This window comes from Lampetra planeri, chromosome 55 (assembly GCF_965212315.1).
Source record: "Lampetra planeri chromosome 55, kcLamPlan1.2.h2, whole genome shotgun sequence".
Taxonomy (NCBI): Eukaryota; Metazoa; Chordata; class Hyperoartia; order Petromyzontiformes; family Petromyzontidae; genus Lampetra; species Lampetra planeri.
Genome location: NC_136161.1, coordinates 4,616,859 through 4,637,154, shown reverse-complemented (window position 1 = coordinate 4,637,154; position 20,296 = coordinate 4,616,859). Strand labels below are relative to the sequence as shown.

The 20,296-nt window shown below is 45.7% G+C and overlaps 1 protein-coding gene across 5 annotated transcripts; it reads left to right on the top strand.

Annotated features, from left to right (window-relative positions):
* The first annotated feature begins 2,024 nt into the window (after positions 1-2,024).
* Positions 2,025-19,248, top strand: LOC144735526 (zinc finger MYM-type protein 1-like). Of its 5 annotated transcripts, none has more exons than XM_078617935.1 (5): positions 2,025-2,149; positions 3,517-3,628; positions 4,668-4,802; positions 6,978-7,112; positions 14,837-19,248. In XM_078617935.1, exons 2-5 carry the CDS (start codon positions 3,517-3,519, stop codon positions 15,931-15,933), a joined length of 1,479 nt encoding a protein of 492 aa, XP_078474061.1. In that variant the 5' UTR covers positions 2,025-2,149; the 3' UTR covers positions 15,934-19,248. The 5 variants fall into 5 exon arrangements, with proteins under 5 accessions (XP_078474061.1, XP_078474062.1, XP_078474058.1 ...); XM_078617936.1 differs by having other exon boundaries at positions 2,038-2,149; positions 4,692-4,802; XM_078617932.1 differs by lacking the exon at positions 14,837-19,248 and adding an exon at positions 9,289-14,113 and having other exon boundaries at positions 2,038-2,149.
* The last annotated feature ends 1,048 nt before the right edge of the window (positions 19,249-20,296 follow it).

The following is a 20,296-nucleotide window of genomic DNA, read 5'->3' as shown; positions in this document are numbered from 1 at the left end:
GTCTTTTAGTCGTAAAAACCGTGTTGACATCTGTTGAAGTCGATAAAATACGCTCTTCATAACGTCCTGCATCTCTTGCCAGTTCTCCTGGCATCATCCGACGTCGCCTAATTCTTCTGTCCACATCGATCCCCCAGGCTGTGCATCTTGTTTTGGCGTTTTCTACAGCAACTTGGCTGAAATCATCACGAAGCTTGACAAATTCATGCTCCAAAGATTCAAGATCAGTTGCTGCTTCCTTGAAATTCATAGTAGGATCCTGTAAGCACTTCTGAACACGATCAATTTTTCCAAGAATGACATTCCAGAAATGTAATAAAACTATGAAGTTAAAATGTAATACACATGCCTGTAACTGTTCTGCATCACTTCTGGTTTCAGGCGTCATAGTTACATCCTCTGATAATTTGTCTAGCAGCCGTACTAGTTCATCCAGTGCTTCACAGATAGCTTTAACAGTTTCTAATCGTGCACGCCAGCGTGTTTCAGGCCGTCGTAGTTTCCGCCACCAAAAAACAGGCCAGTGACTAAGGCTGAAAGACTGCGCCTGTCTGTTGTTTGGGACGTTCTTCCATGTAAGTTCTTAATAGGCGCGCGTACCAAAATGTAATTACATGACATGTAGGCTGTGTGTGGCGGGATATATAAACTTTTAGGTTCAGGTGTAGATTTGTGCAGTAGTTTCAGGCTGCCGCGCCCGCCGCAATAAGTTATAATGTAACAAACTTAATTTGGAGCTTTCGTGACTGCAGGAATTATTCTTTGGTTCTTTCGGTAAAGTCACGTATAAAGATAAAATAATAAATTAAATTAAATACTAGCATACGACGTTTCGATTGCAACACAAGCAATCATCATCAGGTATAAATTAAATAGAAACACAAATCTAGTATACTTAGAAATGTAATGTAATACAACAGAGAGTCGGATAACATAACAGTCAACACCCTATCTGGTTGATTACCGAAAGAACCAAAGAATTATAATGTAACGTTGTAAGCCTCATTTTGGCGCCCCTTTACCTTGGCGCCCGGGGACAAATGTACCCCCCCTAGCTACGCCTCTGCCGCCACCCGACACAGACAATTAGTAAGGAGTTTGTCACGTAAACAAAACGTAGCCAATTTGTTATTAGTCCAGCTCACAGGTGTGTTTTGGAGAGTAAACCCACGACATTTACAATTTGAGTACGTTTGGCCAGTAATTACAACCAGCATCATCAGGTGACAGCCAGATTTGGGGAGAAATTGTTTCAGTCTTAAATAGAGGGATAAATGTGATGACAACACTTGTGAGTTAATCAGGTGCGAAGGTTAGAGGGTGGGGGGTTAATGTATGCATATTAATTACAACGGATATCTAATTACTGGTTGGCTTATTTATAGGGTAATCAACATACATTTACGGGACAGAGTCTTATTTATTGGCTGTGTCGGGTGGTGGCGGGTTTATTGACACGTTTATATTAACGCGATATAACCCAAAAACCTCTTATGGATATTGGTTTGCGAAAGCCTACGTGTTTAACAGCCACATTGGTTACACCTATAATAACATTCACCGCGTTATATATATGTCCAATTCGCGTTAACTAAACACGAGGCGTTAGAGAGTTAAGTGTTCATTTACTTCATTTATTCCATATATTTATTCCATGTATTTATTGTGTTTCTTGTTTTTTTGTATTATTTTATGCATGTAATTACTGTAAACTTAGTGTAAAATGCTTTATAATGAGAGATTTCTTGTGTCTGGAACCAATTAATGTCATATACATTCATTCTTATGGGGAAAATTAATTCGGTGTTAGAACAAATCGGTGTTCGAATGGCCTTCTGGAACGAATTAAGTTCGATCTCCGAGGTACCACTGTATACGAAGACTGACCGTACTGGCAATCCCCCCCCCCCATCGCTGTGCGCTGTGCAAAGCTCCTCCCCCTCAAGCACTCAGCTCCGTCTAGTCGTCTTGTGCCGCATCTCGTCGCTGTCCGTTGGAGCCTTCGCGTCATTGACCACGCCCCCTCGTCATTGACCACGCCCTCTTCTTCTTTTTCCTTTCACATCGGTGGCGACTGCCTCTGCTCGCTGAGTCCGCGGGTTAATCTTCAAAGACGATCGCAAGACGCCCGGGTTAGCCTCTCCTGGAGGTGAATTTTATTCACGGGTCGACGTTAGCATGCTCGCCAACCCATAGGGTTCATCCCGCCCGTGTTCTTGTACAGTGAAAATTTCAGTTTTCGGGTCCATAACGGCATTACAGCCGTTTCAAATATACGGGCACACGACAAACACGAAAATGTGTCCATTTGTGTTTCTCGCCTTGTGATGGGACTTTGCAGGATGAACGTTGAGATTTATTAGGGGCACGGGGTGACCAATGAGGTTTGAATTGGTCTGCAATAAGGTAGGGCACTGATAAGGGGTTGACAGGTTTGTAATGGTGAGTGTACTAGTGGTGAGTACTAGTGGTGAGTGTAGTAGTGAGTGTAGTGGTGAGTGTAGTAGTGCTGAGTGTACTGGTGGTGAGTGTAGTGGTGATTGTTGTGGTGAGTGTAGTGGTGAGTGTACTAGTGGTGAGTGTAGTGGTGAGTGTACTGGTGAGTGTACTGGTGGTGAGTGTACTGGTGGTGGTGAGTGTACTAGTGGTGAGTGTACTAGTGGTGAGTGTAGTAGTGATTATACAATTGTGTTTCTCCCTTGTGATGGGGGCTTTGTAGGATTAACTTTGAGATTTATAAGAGGCATGGGGTGACCAATAAGGTGTGAATTGGTCTGTTATAAGATAGGCACTGATAAGGGGTTGACAGGTTTGTTTTTATCATCATGTGTGTGTTACGGTGCAGCAGTGCTGTGTGGTGTGTTATTTTAGATTTGAAGCTTTCGTGACTGCAAGGAGTCATACTCTTATGTTTTTTCGGTAAAGTCGCGTAGGTAAAAAAAATAAACACGTGTCTTGAATAGCGCTCACACGCTACAGTAATTTTACTGGAGCAGTTACACCTGATGACGGAGGCTTGTCTTGCTTCCGAAACGTCGTGATTTAATTTAGTTATTTTCATTTTTTTTTTACCTACGTGACTTTACCGGAAAAAACCTAAGAGTGTGTGTTATTTTGTATTTTATCAGCTAAGGCCCCCCCCCCCCCCACCGAGCTGCTATGTAGTAACTAATTTTTCACAAGTGACCCTAGCAGCAACCAAATCACTCTAAACGCGTGTGCTGGTGTGGGGAGTGGTAGTGCACAACCCAATATCGCCACTGGGGAGAGAAAGGCGGCTGGGTGTGGTGCTGGCCACCCATCCCCTTCGTGTGCCGTGCCGGCCACCCATCCCCTTCGTGTGCCGTGCCGGCCTTTAGAGGCGCTGCTACTCGCTAACAGCACTTGCTCCAACAGTCTATTACAGGCTATACATAAGGGGGGGGGGGGGGGAGATCTTTTTTTTTTATCATTTTGATACTGGATAAAAGGGTCCCGTAGTTAATAGGACATTTTTTCTTGTCTGCGCTTTCTCAGATGGATCCTCGAATCGACTTGCCATTCATCAAACAAGAACACGAAGACGACGCGAGTTTTGGCGTGCACTACGATTGTCTGGTCAAACACGAAGATGCTCTCCGTGCCGCTGGTGAGATCGGCAGGAGATGCCTCAATCTCCGAAACCACGATGCCTCATTTCTTCAGCCAATGTTCCAGCGGTTGGCAGTCTTAAGAACGTAATAAATAGAGTGGTTGTTACTGTGGTAACTTTACAATACTTCTCATATGTTTTCAATTTACGTAGTATTTATCGTCTTAACAAGTAGCGGGCTTTTACGACCAATATTCACCACGAAGGTTTGCATGGGGTTAGATCGCGTAAAATGTGTCGTTAAATCCGCCACCACCACCCGACATGGCCAATCAGTAAGGGGTTTGTAACGTAAACAAAACGTGGCCAGTTAGTTACTAGTTCAGCACGAACCGGTTGCGTGTTGGAGAGTAAAACCCACTACAACATAATTGATCAATCAGGGGTATGGGGGTCATACCGTTTTGACAACAAACATAATACAGCGACTTGATAGGAGTGCAAAGTATAGGAAAGGTAAACAAAAAATATATACAAATAAAACTAAACTACTTTTTTTATCTGACCAGGTAAAGCCCACTGAGGTATTACCTTATTTTTCAGAAGTGACCTGGCTATCACAAATGATGAGCTTAACAAAGTGGCATATCATGTGGAAATGCATAGCAGCAAATTAATTTGATTCCCAAGCGGTCCTGTTTGACTTTATAGCTGCTCAACCCAAGCTATAAGTGCGCTGATACGTGCATTGTCTTTGTACTGTTCGCCTTTTGGTGGTCTCTGGTCTGACACTGGTGAGACTAGGCCATGTGGTGTAGGCCAATCAGTTTCAAGGACAATGCATGTATTATTATTATCATCAGAGCATGCTTTGCGTGCATGTTCACCACAAATACGTGTGGTTAATGCAGACATGATTCCTTGCAAAAGGTATCTCTTTGGTGTTTTAACATCTTAACACCTGTTTTATATTGCCAGAAAGGGTAAAACCTATTTTTATATTTCATACAATTGGACTACCTTATAATTATAAATTACACGTAGATTAGACCCGCCGTCTATCATAAACAGTGTTTGCCATTTCAAAAAATTACAGGCCGGGATGTGAATATTGCTTCAGGTGAAGAAGCCGGCGACGGACCAGAAGAGACGGGAGATTCCTACGGACATCTGTCCGCTCCTGGCCCGATCTTCATCAAGGCGGAGTTCTTTGAGGAAGATATTGGTCAAGGTGGGTTCCCACTTTGATCACGGATTTAAAAAAAATTTACCCGTAAAAACAAAGTTTTTCACTATAAATCCTTTATATGCGTGGCGGCTAGAGTCCTCTCGTCCTCTGGCTTGAGATGGCTGCCACCTATGGGTCAGATGATTGCCTGCCACCATTAAGCAATTGGTAATTAAATATAAAAAAAAAATCCTAAAAAGTGTAAAATTTTGGAAAAATGTTTTCACTAAAATACATTGTCACGCACAACGAGTCTGTGTGCAAAATGTCAGCTCGAGTGGATCACGGGAAGTGGGTTAAAAAACGACCGAAAGATTTGCACGGTCGTAAGCGCGCAAGCAAGCAAGTGAACTTAATATAAAGGATTTAAAATGGAATGCCTTCTTGTTTTAATGCCAGATATAGCCTGATCGTGCTGTATGTACGTATATACGTATGTGCGTGGAACTTCTTCCTCATCGTGCGTAGGCAACCATGCTCATCGGAGTGTATAGTGTAGTATATATTGTATAATGTAGTATATCGTAGTGTAGTGTATAGTGTAGGTGACGCTTAGTCTCTTGTCTGCTTTCACATGCTCACTTTTATCGGCGTCACCTTATATATTCATCAGCCAGGTCACTCCCGTGTTATTGTGGGTCGAGTCTAGCAAGAGCAATCGAGACCCTTCATCTGAGGCGATTCAATAGGGTTGGTTTGTCTTTAATTTTTAGACGAGCCACTATGCCAGTTTTCACGCAGTAGCGTATCTCTAGAACACAACAGTGCACACTCAATATCTTTCAGAATAACCCCCCTTTATCCCGACACTCACACCGAAGCCTACGCATTCCCGAACACTCGCACACCCTTTAATAAGGAACTTTTCACCTTCGAGATGGCAGTTACCACCCACTTTGGCCTGCAATCACAAACAACCCCGACTCCAGGTGAAGCTCGATCCCACGTGTTGTGGACCACCACCGGCCCGACACTGTCGCCAGAGCGGAGGAAGTGAGCCAGCGCCTCATGGCTCCTTCCCACCATAGGGTGGCGTCAGAGGCAGCCTCCTTGTGCTTCTCTCCTCTCCCCTTCTGCTGAAGTTCCTTTGCCCATCCCTACTCCCCACCGGGCGTCCACCGAAATTCACACAGGGACTGTTAATGCAGAGACCCTGGTGCAATTTAAAAATATATATTTAAATATCAGCGCTCTAACCGTACAGTCCATAGTCCTGCTGAGCTGCTACTTACAAAATCTTGGATTTTCTGTTTGCACATAGTCACATAGTCACTTTAAGATGTTTTCTTGTTCATGTTTTTTGTTTGTTGCGGTTGCACCCGATTCAAGAGCCGAATGGCTCACAGGGCTATACCTAATAAATGAACTTTGAACTTTGAACAGCCTGAAGCTTGACCGTTTCCTTGGACCGCTCCTCTCTCCACTGCTGGCTGGAGCTCGAGAGCAGAGATGCTCATACCTGTCAACCGCTTATCAGTGCCTACCCAATTACAGACCAATTCAGACCTTTATTGGTCACCGCCGTGCCCCTTATAAATCTCCACGTTCATCCTACAAAGTCCCATCACAACGGAGAAACAATGAAATAGACAATCACCACGTGTACACTCACCACTCACACACTCACCACTACATTCACCACTAGTACACTCACCACTAGTACACTCACCACTACACATGATAATAACATACCTGTCAACCCCTTATTAGTGCCTACCTTATTACAGAGTAATTCAGACCTTATTCGTCACCCCGTGCCCTTATACATCTCAAAGTTAATCCTACAAAGTCCCATCACAAGGGAGAAACACAAACAAATAGACAATTTTTTTTTGCCCGTATTGAAACGGCTGTACGCCGTATAGACCTGAAAACTAAATTTCCCTGTACAAGAATACGGGGTAAACCGTATGGCTTAATAGGTATGGTATAGGGAAAGGGGGTTGGGGAAAAGCAGGGTTCTGGGAGGCAGGGAGGAGATATAGAACCACGTGCACGGAGTAGCGACACGACTGCCGCCACTCTACGATAGCCGGCACAAAAACTGTGTCACACGCCCTCGCACGTGGTCTCGTGGTGGGAGCCTCAGTGTACCAAAAAGGTGACTTTAGTAGAGTTTTTCTTCCGAATAGGAAAGGGTTAAACCTCTCGATATCACGCTGTTCTTCTTCTTGACAGATCAAGATCTGAAGAATGTTAAAGTTGAGGGAAGCGGTGAGAAGCCAGAGGAGACGGGGCGTTCCCAAGGATGTCTTGCCACCGCAGACCAGAACTTCATCGAGGTAGAATTGGAGGAAGAGGACATCGGTCAAGGTGAGTAACCATTGATTCAAAAGTGCCGTAGAACCCTTCCTAACGACCACCCCTGTTGACGACTAATCACTTTAAAAAACGGGCCTCCATAGAGCCCAATGTGTAGTGTATAGTAGTGTAGTATATAGTGTAGTGCAGAGGTTGGCCGTCAGGGCCAGCAAAGGCTTCTCTGCTGGCCTAGAGATTGTCAGAAATGATATTCTTGGGTCTTTCGGTAAAGTGACGTACAGTGAGGGAAAAATTATTTGATCCCGTGCTGATTTTGTACGTTTGCCCACTGACAAAGAAATGTTCAGTCTATAATTTTTATGGTAGGTTTATTTGAACAGTGAGAGACAGAATAACAACAAAAAAATCCAGAAAAACGCATGTCAAAAATGTTATCAATTGATTTGCATTTTAGTGAGGGAAATAAGTATTTGACCCCCTCTCAATCAATCAGATTCCAAACTCTCCACCATGGCCAAGACCAAAGAACTCTCCAAGGATGTCAGGGACAAGATTGTAGATCTACACAAGGCTGGAATGGTCTACAAGACCATCGCCAAGCAGCTTGGCGAGAAGGTGACAACAGTTGGTGCGATTATTCGCAAATAGAAGAAACACAAAGGAACTGTCAATCTCCCTCGGTCTGGGGCTCCATGCAAGATCTCACCTCGTGGTGTTGCAATGATCATGAGAACAGTGAGGAATCAGCCCAGAACTACACGGGAGGATCTTGTCAATGATTTCAAGGCAGCTGGGACCATAGTCACCAAGAAAACCGTTGGTAACACACTACGCCGTGAAGGACTGAAATCCTGCAGCGCCCGCAAGGTCCCCCTGCTCAAGAAAGCACATATACATGCCCGTCTGAAGTTTGCCAATGAACATCTGAATGATTCAGAGGACAACTGGGTGAAAGTGTTGTGGTCAGATGAGACGAAAATGGAACTCTTTGTCATCAACTCAACTCGCCGTGTTTGGAGGAGGAGGAATGCTGCCTATGACCCCAAGAACACCATCCCCACCGTAAAAACATGGAGGTGGAAACATTATGCTTTGGGGGTGTTTTTCTGCTAAGGGGACAGGACAACTTCACCGCATCAAAGGGACGATGGATGGGGCCATGTACCGTCAAATCAGGGCATTGAAAATGGGTCGTGGATGGGTATGTCAGCATGACAATGACCTAAAACACATGGCCAAAGAAACAAAGGAGTGCCTCAAGAAGAAGTACATTAAGGTCCTGGAGTGGCCTAGCCAGTCTCCAGACCTTAATCCCATAGAAAATCTGTGGAGGGAGCTGAAGGTTCGAGTTGCCAAACGTCAGCCTCGAAACCTTAATGACTTGGAGAAGATCTGCAAAGAGTGGGACAAAATCCCTCCTGAGATGTGTGCAAACCTGGTGGTCAACTACAAGAAACGTCTGACCTCTGTGATTGCCAACAACGGTTTGCCACCAAGTACTAAGTCATGTTTTGCAGAGGGGTCAAATACTTATTTCTCTCATTAAAATGTAAATCAATTTATAACATTTTTGACATGCGTTTTTCTGGATTTTGTTGTTGTTATTCTGTCTCTCACTGTTCAAATAAACCTACCATAAAAATTATAGACTGAACATTTCTTTGTCAGTGGGCAAACGTACAAAATCAGCAGGGGATCAAATACTTTTTTCCCTCACTGAATATATTTTACAAAGTTCATTCCTATCGGTCTTTTAACATCACTTCATTGCTACTCTCTCCCTCAGTTGCGCTGCTTCCAGTGCAGCTCGTATAAATTAGAGCTTTTATCCAATCAGATTTTCCACCTGTGCTGTCTCCGGGTGAAAAATCTACCCCTGAGGCCTTCAGAATTTCGAGTGAATCCCCTCTGCTGTTGAAGCAAATAGGGACGATGTTGTTACTTGTCATATTCTTTAACCAATCAGATTTCGAGTTTGCCAGGTTGGGCGTATTCTTTGACACCCTGGACCCTTCTAGTTTGCTTAGCCACCTACGTTAACATTTTTCGTGTGGCGTGATCGGAGGGCCAGTTAGTAAACTGAATTAAAACTAGCTAGCACGTAACGTAACATCATCTAAGATTTGAACTTTCTTTTGTGACGTTTAGATTTTTAGATGTAGTGCTTTAGATTTTTTGTTGAGATTTTTACTTAGCCCTGTTGTTTTTTAACGCACAATGGCTGAAGGAGGAGAAGAAAAGGATTTGGTGGCGGATTTACTGGCAAAGCCTTTTTCGAGTTGGACCTTCCAAGAAAAGCTGGAAATTGTGAGGAAGGGTCGACCAACCCCGCCGCTAGCATCCCTGTCCCAGCCAGGGAAAGGATTTGTACGGCACTTTCAATCGAGCAACTACGAAAGGTACACCTGGCTTACAGCATCGAAGGAACATTGCAAATTGTATTGCTGGGAATGCCTGTTATTTGCAACTGACCGATATGGTGTTTGGAGCCACGCTGGGTTTGCAAACCTGAATTGCTTAACCAAGGCAGCAACGAGACACCAAAGCACGGCAGGACACTTGCAAGCAACGGTGCTATTGAAAACGTTCGGAGACACCCGAGTGGATCTACAACTCAACGAACAAATGCGAAGAGAAACGGAGCTCCACAACGAAAAAGTCAAGAAAAACAGAGAAATACTGAAAAGACTGATCGATTGTGTCATCTTTCTGGGTAAACAAGAACTCTCATTTAGGGGACACGATGAAGGCAAGGAGTCCACAAATAGGGGTAACTATGTCGAGCTTATTTCCTTTCTGGCCGAGCATGACAAAGACTTGCATTACCACCTTTCCACTAACAAAGTGTTTACTGGGACTTCAGGCAAAATACAAAACGACCTGATTAGTGCTATAACTGAAGTGATGGGAGAGGAGATAAAAAGGGAGATCAATAAAGCACCTTTTGTCACAGTTATGGTGGACGAAACTACAGATGTGAGTACTGCAGCCCAGCTGGCACTGGTGCTCCGTTATGTGACAGACACTGGTGTCAAGGAGAGGTTTGTCAGATTTGACGATGTTACGAGTGGCAAGCGGGCTGATGACATTGCTGCTCTCATTATCCGATTCTTGGAGGAACACGAATGCCTGGATAAAGTTGTGGCACAGTGCTTTGATGGCGCTGCCGTCATGGCATCTGGACTAAATGGGGTGCAGGATAAAGTTAAGGTGAGGGCTCCTATGGCTTTATTTATACATTGCTATGCACGTGGACTTAATTTAGTACTGACTCAAGGGGCATCAAAGCTTAGAGAATGTAGGATCTTTTTTGCGCATCTCAATGGCCTAGCTGCGTTTTTTTCCAGATCCCCTCAGCGCACGCAGCTGCTTGACGATATCTGCCAGCGGCGTTTTCCTCTTGTGGCACCAACAAGGTGGCAATATGGTTGTAGATTGGTCAGCACAGTCTTTGAGAAGAGAGAAGCCCTAAAGGAGCTATTTGAGCACATATTGGAACACCATGATGAGTACGATGAAGATTCTGTGCGCTGTGCTGACGGATACAATGCACATCTGGATGATTTTGAGTTTTGTTTTATGCTTTCCACTTTTCACGTGATTTTTGAGTATTCGGATGTGCTTTTTGGAATACTGCAGAACAAAACACTCGATGTACAATTCTGCCTGGCGAGAATGGATGAGTTTTGTGACACCATTGAGAGGGAGAGAGGGCAATTTGGTGAGATTTATGAATCTACACTGCGCGAAGCAGGTGCGCCAAGCACACGGAGAGGCCAAGCGCAGGGGGACATTCGCGCAAGGTACCAGAAACTCCACAGCAACATTTTGGACAACATCCTTGCCCAGATACGGAATCGGTTTAAAGACCACGACAAAGTCATGTTTCTCTCCCTCCTCGACCCTCAGCAGTTTCAGACATACCGGAAAAAATTCCCGGATGCGGCCTTCTCCAGCTTAACACAGAGCCACGGAACTTTCTTCGACCTGCTCCGGCTTAAAACAGAACTGACTGTAATGTATGCCATGACAGATTTTGAAGGAAAAAGTCCTGCTGACCTTCTCGCTTTCCTTCAGCAGAAAGATCTATGCGGTAGCATGCGTCAACTTTACACATTGGCATGTTTGGCGGTGACCATCCCAGTATCCACTGCCTCTGTCGAGCAGACATTTCCGGCCCTAAAACGCATTCAAACGTATTCAAGAAATAAGACTGAGCAGGCTCGACTGTCGGCACTGGCTTCCATGGCAATCGAGAAGGACCTTTTATTGGAACTGAAACGCACCGATGTACTGTACAACCGTGTCATTGAACTGTTTATAAAGAAAGAAAGGAGGATGGACTTTGTCTTCAAATGATGAGTAGCTTTGGTAAGTTTGATGGATTTTTATGGATCTTTACGAGCCAGGTCCGGCACCACGAGGGGTCTTAAGGGGGCTTAGTATTTTTGTATTTAGTTGTATTTTTTGTCCCCTCTGTTTAAGCGTTATGTATCTATAGAAAAATAGCAAAGACAACAAAATTATTGGCCGAGACAGTGCTGTTTGTTGTGTGTAGGTGCCGCGATGTCCATAGTACGGAAACGGAGCGGAGGAGATCGATAGACAGACAGACTTCATCCTGGCACCGGGCCTGTTACTAGCTATTTATTATTATTGCTTGCTTTAGAGCGTTGTTGCTGGTGTGAATGATGTTCAGATTCAATGGCCTGGCTGTGCCTTTGAGTGTGCATGGTGCCATGTGCGTTTAGGCCCAGCAGCTTGGCTGGAATCTGTGGGGAAGCCTGTTGAATCCTATTCATATTCTTAGGTTTTTTCGGTAAAGTCACGTAGGTAAAAAATTAAAATTAATAAAAGTAAAATAATTTGTTGAATCCTGATTGTTTTATTTGTATTTTACGGAATTTTTGCTTGCTTGGTGGTCGTATGAGTAAATGTTGTTGTGAGTTTGTACTTGTTGTTGTGGGTTTGTACTTGTTTCTTTGGTAATGACATTGATTTGGGCTATGCGATGTCTTTGTGATTCAGCATCCTGTCATACTGTGTAATAGTGGTACATCCTTGATGGTTTCAGTCACCATCTATTCATGTTTTCTGCAATTAGTGTATTGTAACTCTCACGTGTTAAATCACTTTAGTCCACTCGATAAAGGTTACAGTCACTGTGAATATGGGGTGGTTACGTCGAATGGCAATAGCCTATAGGCCGAGTGTAATGGTGAGGTTATTCAAAGGCAGTTTAATTGCGGCAGGATAGCACTGAAGGCCTAGGTGTAAAATACACGGCAGAGGTCGCAAACGGGTTTTGATTCCTTACCCGTACCCGTACCCGGCCGCACCAGGGTCGCAAACGGGTACCCTACCCGATAGCCGGCCGGGTACGGATAGCCGGATATCGGGTAGGGTACAGGTATCGGGTACCCGATTGCGACCTCTGGGATGAAGCCATGTTGCAGGCGCGGGTGGGTTGATTCTAGGAACTTGAATTGTGAGAAGAGACGACATTGGGAAATGAGTAACAAACGGTTACTCACCAGTGACTCACGGCCTTCTCACTCATTGGTTGTGGTGAGTCACGTGCGGCTACCCGTACCCGGCCGCACCAGAGTCGCAAACGGCTACCCGTACCCAGCCGGGTACGGGTAGCCAGGTATCGGGTAGGGTACGGGTATCGGGTACCCGATTGCGACCTCTGATACACGGCCTGCCACTGGTGTGGTGTATAGTAGTATAGTGTATAGTAGTGTATAGTAAAACTCCTCTTAACGACCACCCCTGTTAACAACTAATCATTTAACGACGGACCTCTATAGAGCCCAATGTGTTCGCTTACCATTAATTCTCCTGTTAACGACGGGCTGTTGTATGTACAGTAAACATGAATGCATATGTAGTATAGAATCGGTTACGGAGCAGCATAGCGTTAGCTGTTGGCTAGGAGGTGGATCTGCAGCTTGCAGCAGCCCTGACTGATATTTTTGACTTATGATGGGGTCGTCGTAACGCATCTCCATCGTACGTAGAGGACTACCTGTAGTTTGCTGTCTCGGTTTAGCGCTGTCAGTGTCAGACAGCTAGTGTTGTGAATAGGCTAGCAACTTACATAGAGTTGTATCTAAACGAGAGGGAGAAGAGTGTGTACCAGCGTAGGGTGTGTATTGTTCAAAGGGTGCTCGATTTAATAAAATAACTGCCTCCAAGGACGTGCGTCTCCAAGTCAGTCACTATACATTGATTATTCCCGTTTCTTTTAATATTACGTGTTTATAATCTTGTTTGTATATCTATTAATATCCATTGTTTAAAATGTACGTTTTGTGGGTGAAAAATGATAACGTTCGATGGTATCGGAAAGAATTAAGCATTTAACGTGTATTTCCTATACTTGTGTAGTGACATCGAATCGGTCACTACGTAGCATAGCGCTGGCTGCTGGCAGGGAAAGGGATCTGCAGAGTGAAGCAGTCCTGATTGACAGCAGGCCACGTGATCAAACCGAGAGGGATCTAGGGTAAAGGTTACGGAGGGGACGCGTCGAGAGCCCACTCGTCGATTCCAGAAGGGGGGCGTGGCCGAGGTGGAGCGAGGCCACGCTAACAGGATAAAAGGGGACCTCGAGCGGGATATCGGGGCCGTCGTTGCAGTGGGATCCCTTCGTCGCTGTCGCCTTCGTCGCTATCGTCGTCCACTGGATAATTGCGCTGCTAGCAGTAGTTGGCTGTCTTAGCTCAGCGCCGTCAGTGTCAGATGGCCAGCGTTGTGTTGTAGGCTAGCAACCAGTATATAGTTGCATTTAAGCGAGAGATAGAGCGTTGTGTAACAGCAGAGAGTGTGTAACAGTTTGCTCGGTGTTTAATTAAAGAATTGCCACCAAGAAGTTATGTCTCCTAGTCAGTCACTGCACTCGCTTAATGACCGGTTTCACGGAACCAATTACCATCATTAAGAGAGGTTTATTTTCGGTTATATCGTGTATGTATGTACGTTGAACTTCTTTAGCACTGTACGTAGCCAACCGTGCTACTAGAAGGTGCGGGGGGGGGGGGCAACAAACTAAACACAAAAAGCAGTTCTAAAACAATGAGTTTCTCAATCTCGATGATTATTTAAAAGTGCATTGCTCCCAATGGCTTCCTAATATCGGAAGGAAGAGCGTTCAGACGGCCCCAAAAGCGTCATTTGAAAGTGCCGTACGATACGGTGACCGTCTTTTTTCGTTGGCCAGCCAAAAGTATAGTGTAGTGTATAGTGTCGGGTCTAGTGTAGTGACTAATGTAGTGTATAGTATAGTGGAGTTTTAATCGCATCTGAAAGCGACGCGCAATGCGGTGGCCGTCTTTGTTCGATGGCCAGCCAAAAGCCACTGCGAGTATGATCAGAGTTCACGTGATGGTTAATGTACGTTAAACTTCTTTCGCACCATACATAGCCAGCTGTGCTAATCAGAGGTGCAACAAACACAAAAACATGTAGGTCTAAAATGTTGGTTAACGATTGACCCTCCGCCATCCGACAGAGGTAAACAAATCAAAGTTGCCATGTGGCCCGATATGCCAGTTTGATTTTTGGTTTGTCTGCAAAGTGGAATGTTGAAAGGCAGGCGAACATTTTTCCATCTTTTTTGTTGTCGTTGTTGTACAGCCGTAGTGTTGACCGCAGCGAGGTTGATCCGTAATATACCAGGATGGCACGCGTGACTGAGTTTTTTAATTATTTTTCTTTTATATTTTACCCTGTACCTTGTCTGTCGGTTTTGAAACAAACGTGCTGCCTAGACGACGAGAGTGCGACGGGACCACCCTGCGCAGAGTGTGCGAGGGAGCCGGGTGGACGACTCCCGACGGAGGGGCACGGGGAGAGGCGCACCGGCGGGATGCTGCGAGGCTGTTCGCGGTGCAGCGGGTGGCGGCAGTCGCTCGGGGCCTCCGCATTCGCCGTCGACAGGAAGAAGCCGCACGAGTGCGGGGAGTGCGGCAAGGGCTTCGCGAGGCCCTTCGACCTGAAGAACCATGCGCGGATACACAGCGGCGAGAGGCCGCACGCCTGTGCCGAGTGCGGCAAGGCGTTCGCGCAGCGCTCCAACCTGGAGACGCACGCGAGGACGCACAGCGGCGAGAGGCCGCACGCCTGCGCCGAGTGCGGCAAGGGGTTCTCGACGCGCTCCAACCTTGAGACGCACGCGAGGATACACAGCGGCGAGAGGATGCACGCGTGCCGCGAGTGCGGCAAGGGGTTCACGCAGCGGACCAACCTGGAGACGCACCTGAGGACGCACACCCGCGAGAGGCCGCACGTGTGCTGGGAGTGCGGGAAGGGGTTTACGGCGCGCACCTCGCTGAACAAGCACTATAGAACGCACACCGGCGAGAAGCCAAACGTGTGTCCCGAGTGCGGCAAGTGCTTTGCGCAGCCGTGCGATTTGAAAATCCACTCGAGGACGCACACCGGCGAGAAGCCGTACGTGTGCAGGGAGTGCGGGAAGAAGTTCTCGCAGCGTTGCAATCTGGAGACGCATTCCAGGACGCACACGGGCGAGAAGCCGTACTTGTGCAACGAGTGCGGGAAGAGGTTCTCAAAGAATTCCAATCTGGAGACTCACTCGAGGACGCACACCGGCGAGAAGCCGTACGTGTGCAAGGAGTGCGGGAAGAGGTTTACGCAGCGTTCTAATTTAGAGACACACTCTAAAACGCACACAAGTGAAAAGCCGCACGTGTGCAGCGAGTGTGGGAAAGAGTTTAGGTTGCGCACCGGCTTGAAAAGACACTCGAGAACGCACACCGGCGAGAAGCCGCACGTTTGCACTGAGTGCGGCAAGGCGTTTTCACGTTGTTCCACTTTGAAAAAACACGCCAGAACGCACACAGGCTAGACGCCGCACGTGTGCAAGGAGTGCTTGGAAGGATTTCCAAATCATTCTCACTTAAATCGGCATTCTGTGAAACACACTTCCGCGAGAAGCCACACATCTGAAGGGAGAGGAGGAAGGGGTTTGTACAATGTTGCGATTTTTGACAGTCATTCTAGATCCATACAGGGGTTTCTTGTATATATTCAGTCTTGAAAAATAAAAAATAAAAATTTCTGAAATGAAAATTTAATGTGTAATTGAACGAATTTATGCTAATTTATGTAATTATGCAAAGTATGCATTTATACTAATTAGGCCCTGTTTCGTTGCCAATGGTTATTACCGATGGTGATAATAAAATTAAAGTGTAATTGTATGAAGTTATGCAAGTGTATGTAATGATGCTAATTAGGCTTGGCTTTGTTGTCTAAGGTTGTATTATCAATCGGGATAATACAATGATTCTCACTTTAACTTTTACTTATTATGTTTTCGTGTGTTTGTCAGGTCTCAAAATTCAGATCTCACCACAGGAAACAGTTCTTATTATTAAGATTATGCATGAACTTAGGAAGGCACCACTCAGACTCTTCTGTGTTAAGCAACTTTAATATCTAAAAACACTTATGCTCGGAATTGTCAACAGAGTACTCCTCGAGACGTCCTATTCATTGATCCGTACAAATAACCCTCTGGTTACGTTTGTTAACTGAGCACAAAACAATCTGCTAATCCCTCAGAGTAAAGCGAGCATACACGGGGATGGGAAAAAGTCAATAAAATGTATGTGACAATATTCATACAAACGGTAATAAAGAAACATGTGTCTAAAGCAAAAGTAGTCGTCAATTAATTCATTGGTAAGATTATGCAATTATCTAAAACGAATTACTAAAATTCTTCTAAACGACTGTAGTCATGTAACTCAACGGGCAGTAATGCTTTTCACGATAAGCTAATATTTAACGCACCACCTTGGAATGGCACCCCTTTTCGAAACACAAAGATAACTTTTTGGAACAATCTTATTAGTCCCGATATGCGTGTTGTGTGTGTGAATTGGCGGCTTATGCGGTACAGCGTTCCTTGTACTGAAAATACCTCAGGATCCCAGCAGGGCCGTTGGAACGGCGTGTATTGAACACAGCGCTCTTGCCTGCGCCGACACTCTTCCTCTTGGCTGTGCCAGCTCTCTCCACTGCTGGTTGGTAGTTGAGTTGGCGCGATGATGCCGTCGTCGGATAGCGCTCGCAGCTGGTCGCCGTTCCTCACTCTTGTCTTGGTTCCCAGCTGGTGCTTGTCGGTGTGTGTGTGGGTCGAACCCACGGCGCTCTCGCCAGTGCTGACACTCTTGGCGGCTGGTCAGGCTCTTTCCACTGCTTCGTGCTCTCCGCCCTTCCAAGAGGGCTCCTGCTGTGAGCTGCTCGTCGCTGGCTGGATCACTCATTCTCAAAACTCGTAAATTGCATTAGCACATTTTTAGCTTCTCACAACTCTTACAGCGTAGCATAATACAGCTTATCGGAGTCCTCGACTCAGCAAGCGACTCAACATAAGGGTAGATCTTCTTGGTTCTTTCGGTAAAGTCACGTAGAAGGGAAATAATAAAATAATAAAAATAAAACTATCAAATAATTTTCACGACGTTTCGGCCACAACGCAAGCAGCCGTCCTCAGGTGGAGAACAGGTCTGTCGGGAAGACAGCGTCTGAATGAGAATACATCGAAATATAAGGGTATAAGGGTAGATGTTGAATAACACTTTCAGTGATACTCTGTCGGTCCATGCCGAACTCGGCTCTGGAGCCTGCCCCTCGCAGCACTGAGTTGCCTGTTTTGTGTCCTTGCTTAAATGTGGAATTCTCCCCCCTCTGCGCTTCTCTCGCGAAAAACAGAATCCCTCTGTCTTGTTCTCCTCCCGTGGCCACAGCCGCCTGGTTGCCCCCCCCCCCTTTTTGACCTTTGGCTGCTTTCCATCACCATGTTATGTTTTGGTCCCCCCCCTCTGCCCTCGTGGTGTTTGCTATCTCAAGGGGAGGCCCTCCCTTCATACGTAATTTATTGCTACCATGTGCTGTGTCAAATTGTTGGAAGACAAAGGCGGTTTGGAGGCTCTGGTCCTATGGAATACATTATCTTGGTCGTGTATGTTTGACCTATTTCGCCTTATATCTCTTTTGAATTACCTTAGGTGTAATACTTCATAATTATTATTTGGTTTATGTTTAACCAAAATTTGTGATGTACCATATTTGTTACCTCACGTATTCCGAGGGTTTTATTAAACTTTGTTCATCGTGTGTGTCGCCAGGGATCTGTGCTTCTTATTCCAGTTATATTTTGATATTCTGGGTTTGACGATATAGCTAAGTTTTGACTTAAGTTTTCGTGACTGCCAGAATTCATATTCTTTGGTTCTTTCTGTAAAGTCATGTAGATAGAAAGATACAATAAGAAGAAAAATATATTAGGTGAATAAGAGTAATAATATAAGTACTAATAAAAGCCACTAAGTAGACTGCAGTCTGGTTCTTAATCTGAGAGTGTACTGGCAGTCTATAATGTCGATTTATTCTTGTCACTAAGTCTAGAACTTTTACCGTTGTAAAAAAAACCGCAAGTTGTAATGTCCGTTTGCCCTGTGGCTCTCGCCGTCCGTGGAGAGCCGTCTGGGGGTGGTGTAAAGGCTGTGTCAGCAAGTTTCGATGCGTGACCAGGCTGTTTCTCCAGATGCCAGTGGGTCTGGAGGATTGTTTGTGAAACTTATCCAAAACGTCCGTGGAGGTCGTGTCCCATGGTCCCCCGCCCGGTGGAGATTTCCCAGATTGTCATTAAACTCCATTTACCCGGGGGTTTTATTATTGAATGGCTTTTTTTTTTACCTTCCTCCAGTCGCTTTTATGTGGTAAGGCAGCTGGAGTGTGAGGGGTGGGGGTGTGTCTCAACCTTTCATACCCCATGCTCACCTCGATCGATTATAAAAAAAAAGGCAGAATCATTCTTAATATAAATTTTTGGAAAAAGGCCTATATATACAACAGGTTCCTATACCCGTCCAACTCACTACTTACCCACCTGAGTAGCCAGGTAGGTTTCTGGGACCCATGTCCAGTCGGACTGTATTTGAAAAAAAAAGCAGTGGTGGGTTGACGACTTGTAGTATAGATCCTTGCCAAGAAACAGGGTAATCTTAAGCATTGTGGAAGTCACTGTAGCAAAAAAAGATAGATTTCAGAAAAGCCTACATTTGTGTGAAGGTGCAATCTTACCGGGTGATGGTGCAGTTGGGCAAATGGACGCGGAGTCACGGAAAGACGTTGAGACACACACACACCGATAAATAGAAAGAGACACACAGGCATAAATATACTTACTAGACATGGAGACATACAAACGGAGACACAACAACAATAACAACCGCCATTCGCCACTAAGTAGCGATAACATCACCTCGGCACATGTGCCAGCCTATGTGCACTTTAAAGCCACGTGAAATGTCAAAGGCTCGCTGACAGGATGTCATTGGATAGACCCAGGTGCCATGGGTTGACTGAGATGACTGGCCGATGCACCACCTTTGCCCCCTACTGTGCAAACTTGCTGTGTTTTAGCCGCCCGGTGCACTGCTCATTGTTGTGAGCGTCGCTCCTTTACCCTCCATTATTGCTGGAGGGCGACTGCATCCAACTTCCCAGTAGCGTCCTCAATCAGCCTCCTCCAGAGGCCAATCTTGACACCGCTGGTACCAGCCATTGACAAGTCCACTCAGCTCCATATTATCTTGTATGCAGCCGATGGAAAGATAATGCCGCTCGACTTATTTGGAGTGAAACATCTGCTGTCAAACCAGAGCTGGTCATGAGCACACTGCCCAGGTATGAAAACCCTAACACTACAACTGCCTCGCCAATGGAGCGTTGAGGAGGTGGAGTGTTTGATGACACAGAATACCCAGGCAGATGCTTAGTTTTGGTGGGGCTGATGGTAAGGCCCCACCTCTTAGAGGCACGCTCCAGGCTCAAAAGCAGTGCCTCCAACTCCTCATTTGAGTGAGCATCAATCACCAGATCATGAGCACACATAACATGGTTGACAAAATGGGAGCCATCCCTCAACCGGACCCAGGCATTGATTAGTCTCCCACTGTATCTGCACCAGAAGGAGATTCCTCCGGTACAGCCATGGAAGGCTTCTCGAACTACGTGGTCGAAAAAAATGTTAAATAATGTGGGAGCCAGAGGACATCCCTGTCGCACCCCAAGGTGAACAGGGAATGGCTCTGACTCCCGGCCACGGCCCAAGCCCACCATCATGAAGGTCCTTAATGATTGTTAGCAGAGAATTGGGGACTGAAAGCAGGAAGAACATCCCCGAGCCCAGGCCT

Coding starts and splice junctions, on each gene's coding strand:
- LOC144735526 (XM_078617932.1), top strand. CDS start 3,517: ATGGATCCTCGAATCGACTTGCCATTCATCAAACAAGAACACGAAGAC. Junction 3,629..4,667: donor AGATGCTCTCCGTGCCGCTG/GTGAGATCGGCA, acceptor AAAAAATTACAG/GCCGGGATGTGAATATTGCT. Junction 7,113..9,288: donor GGAAGAGGACATCGGTCAAG/GTGAGTAACCAT, acceptor CAATGGCTGAAG/GAGGAGAAGAAAAGGATTTG.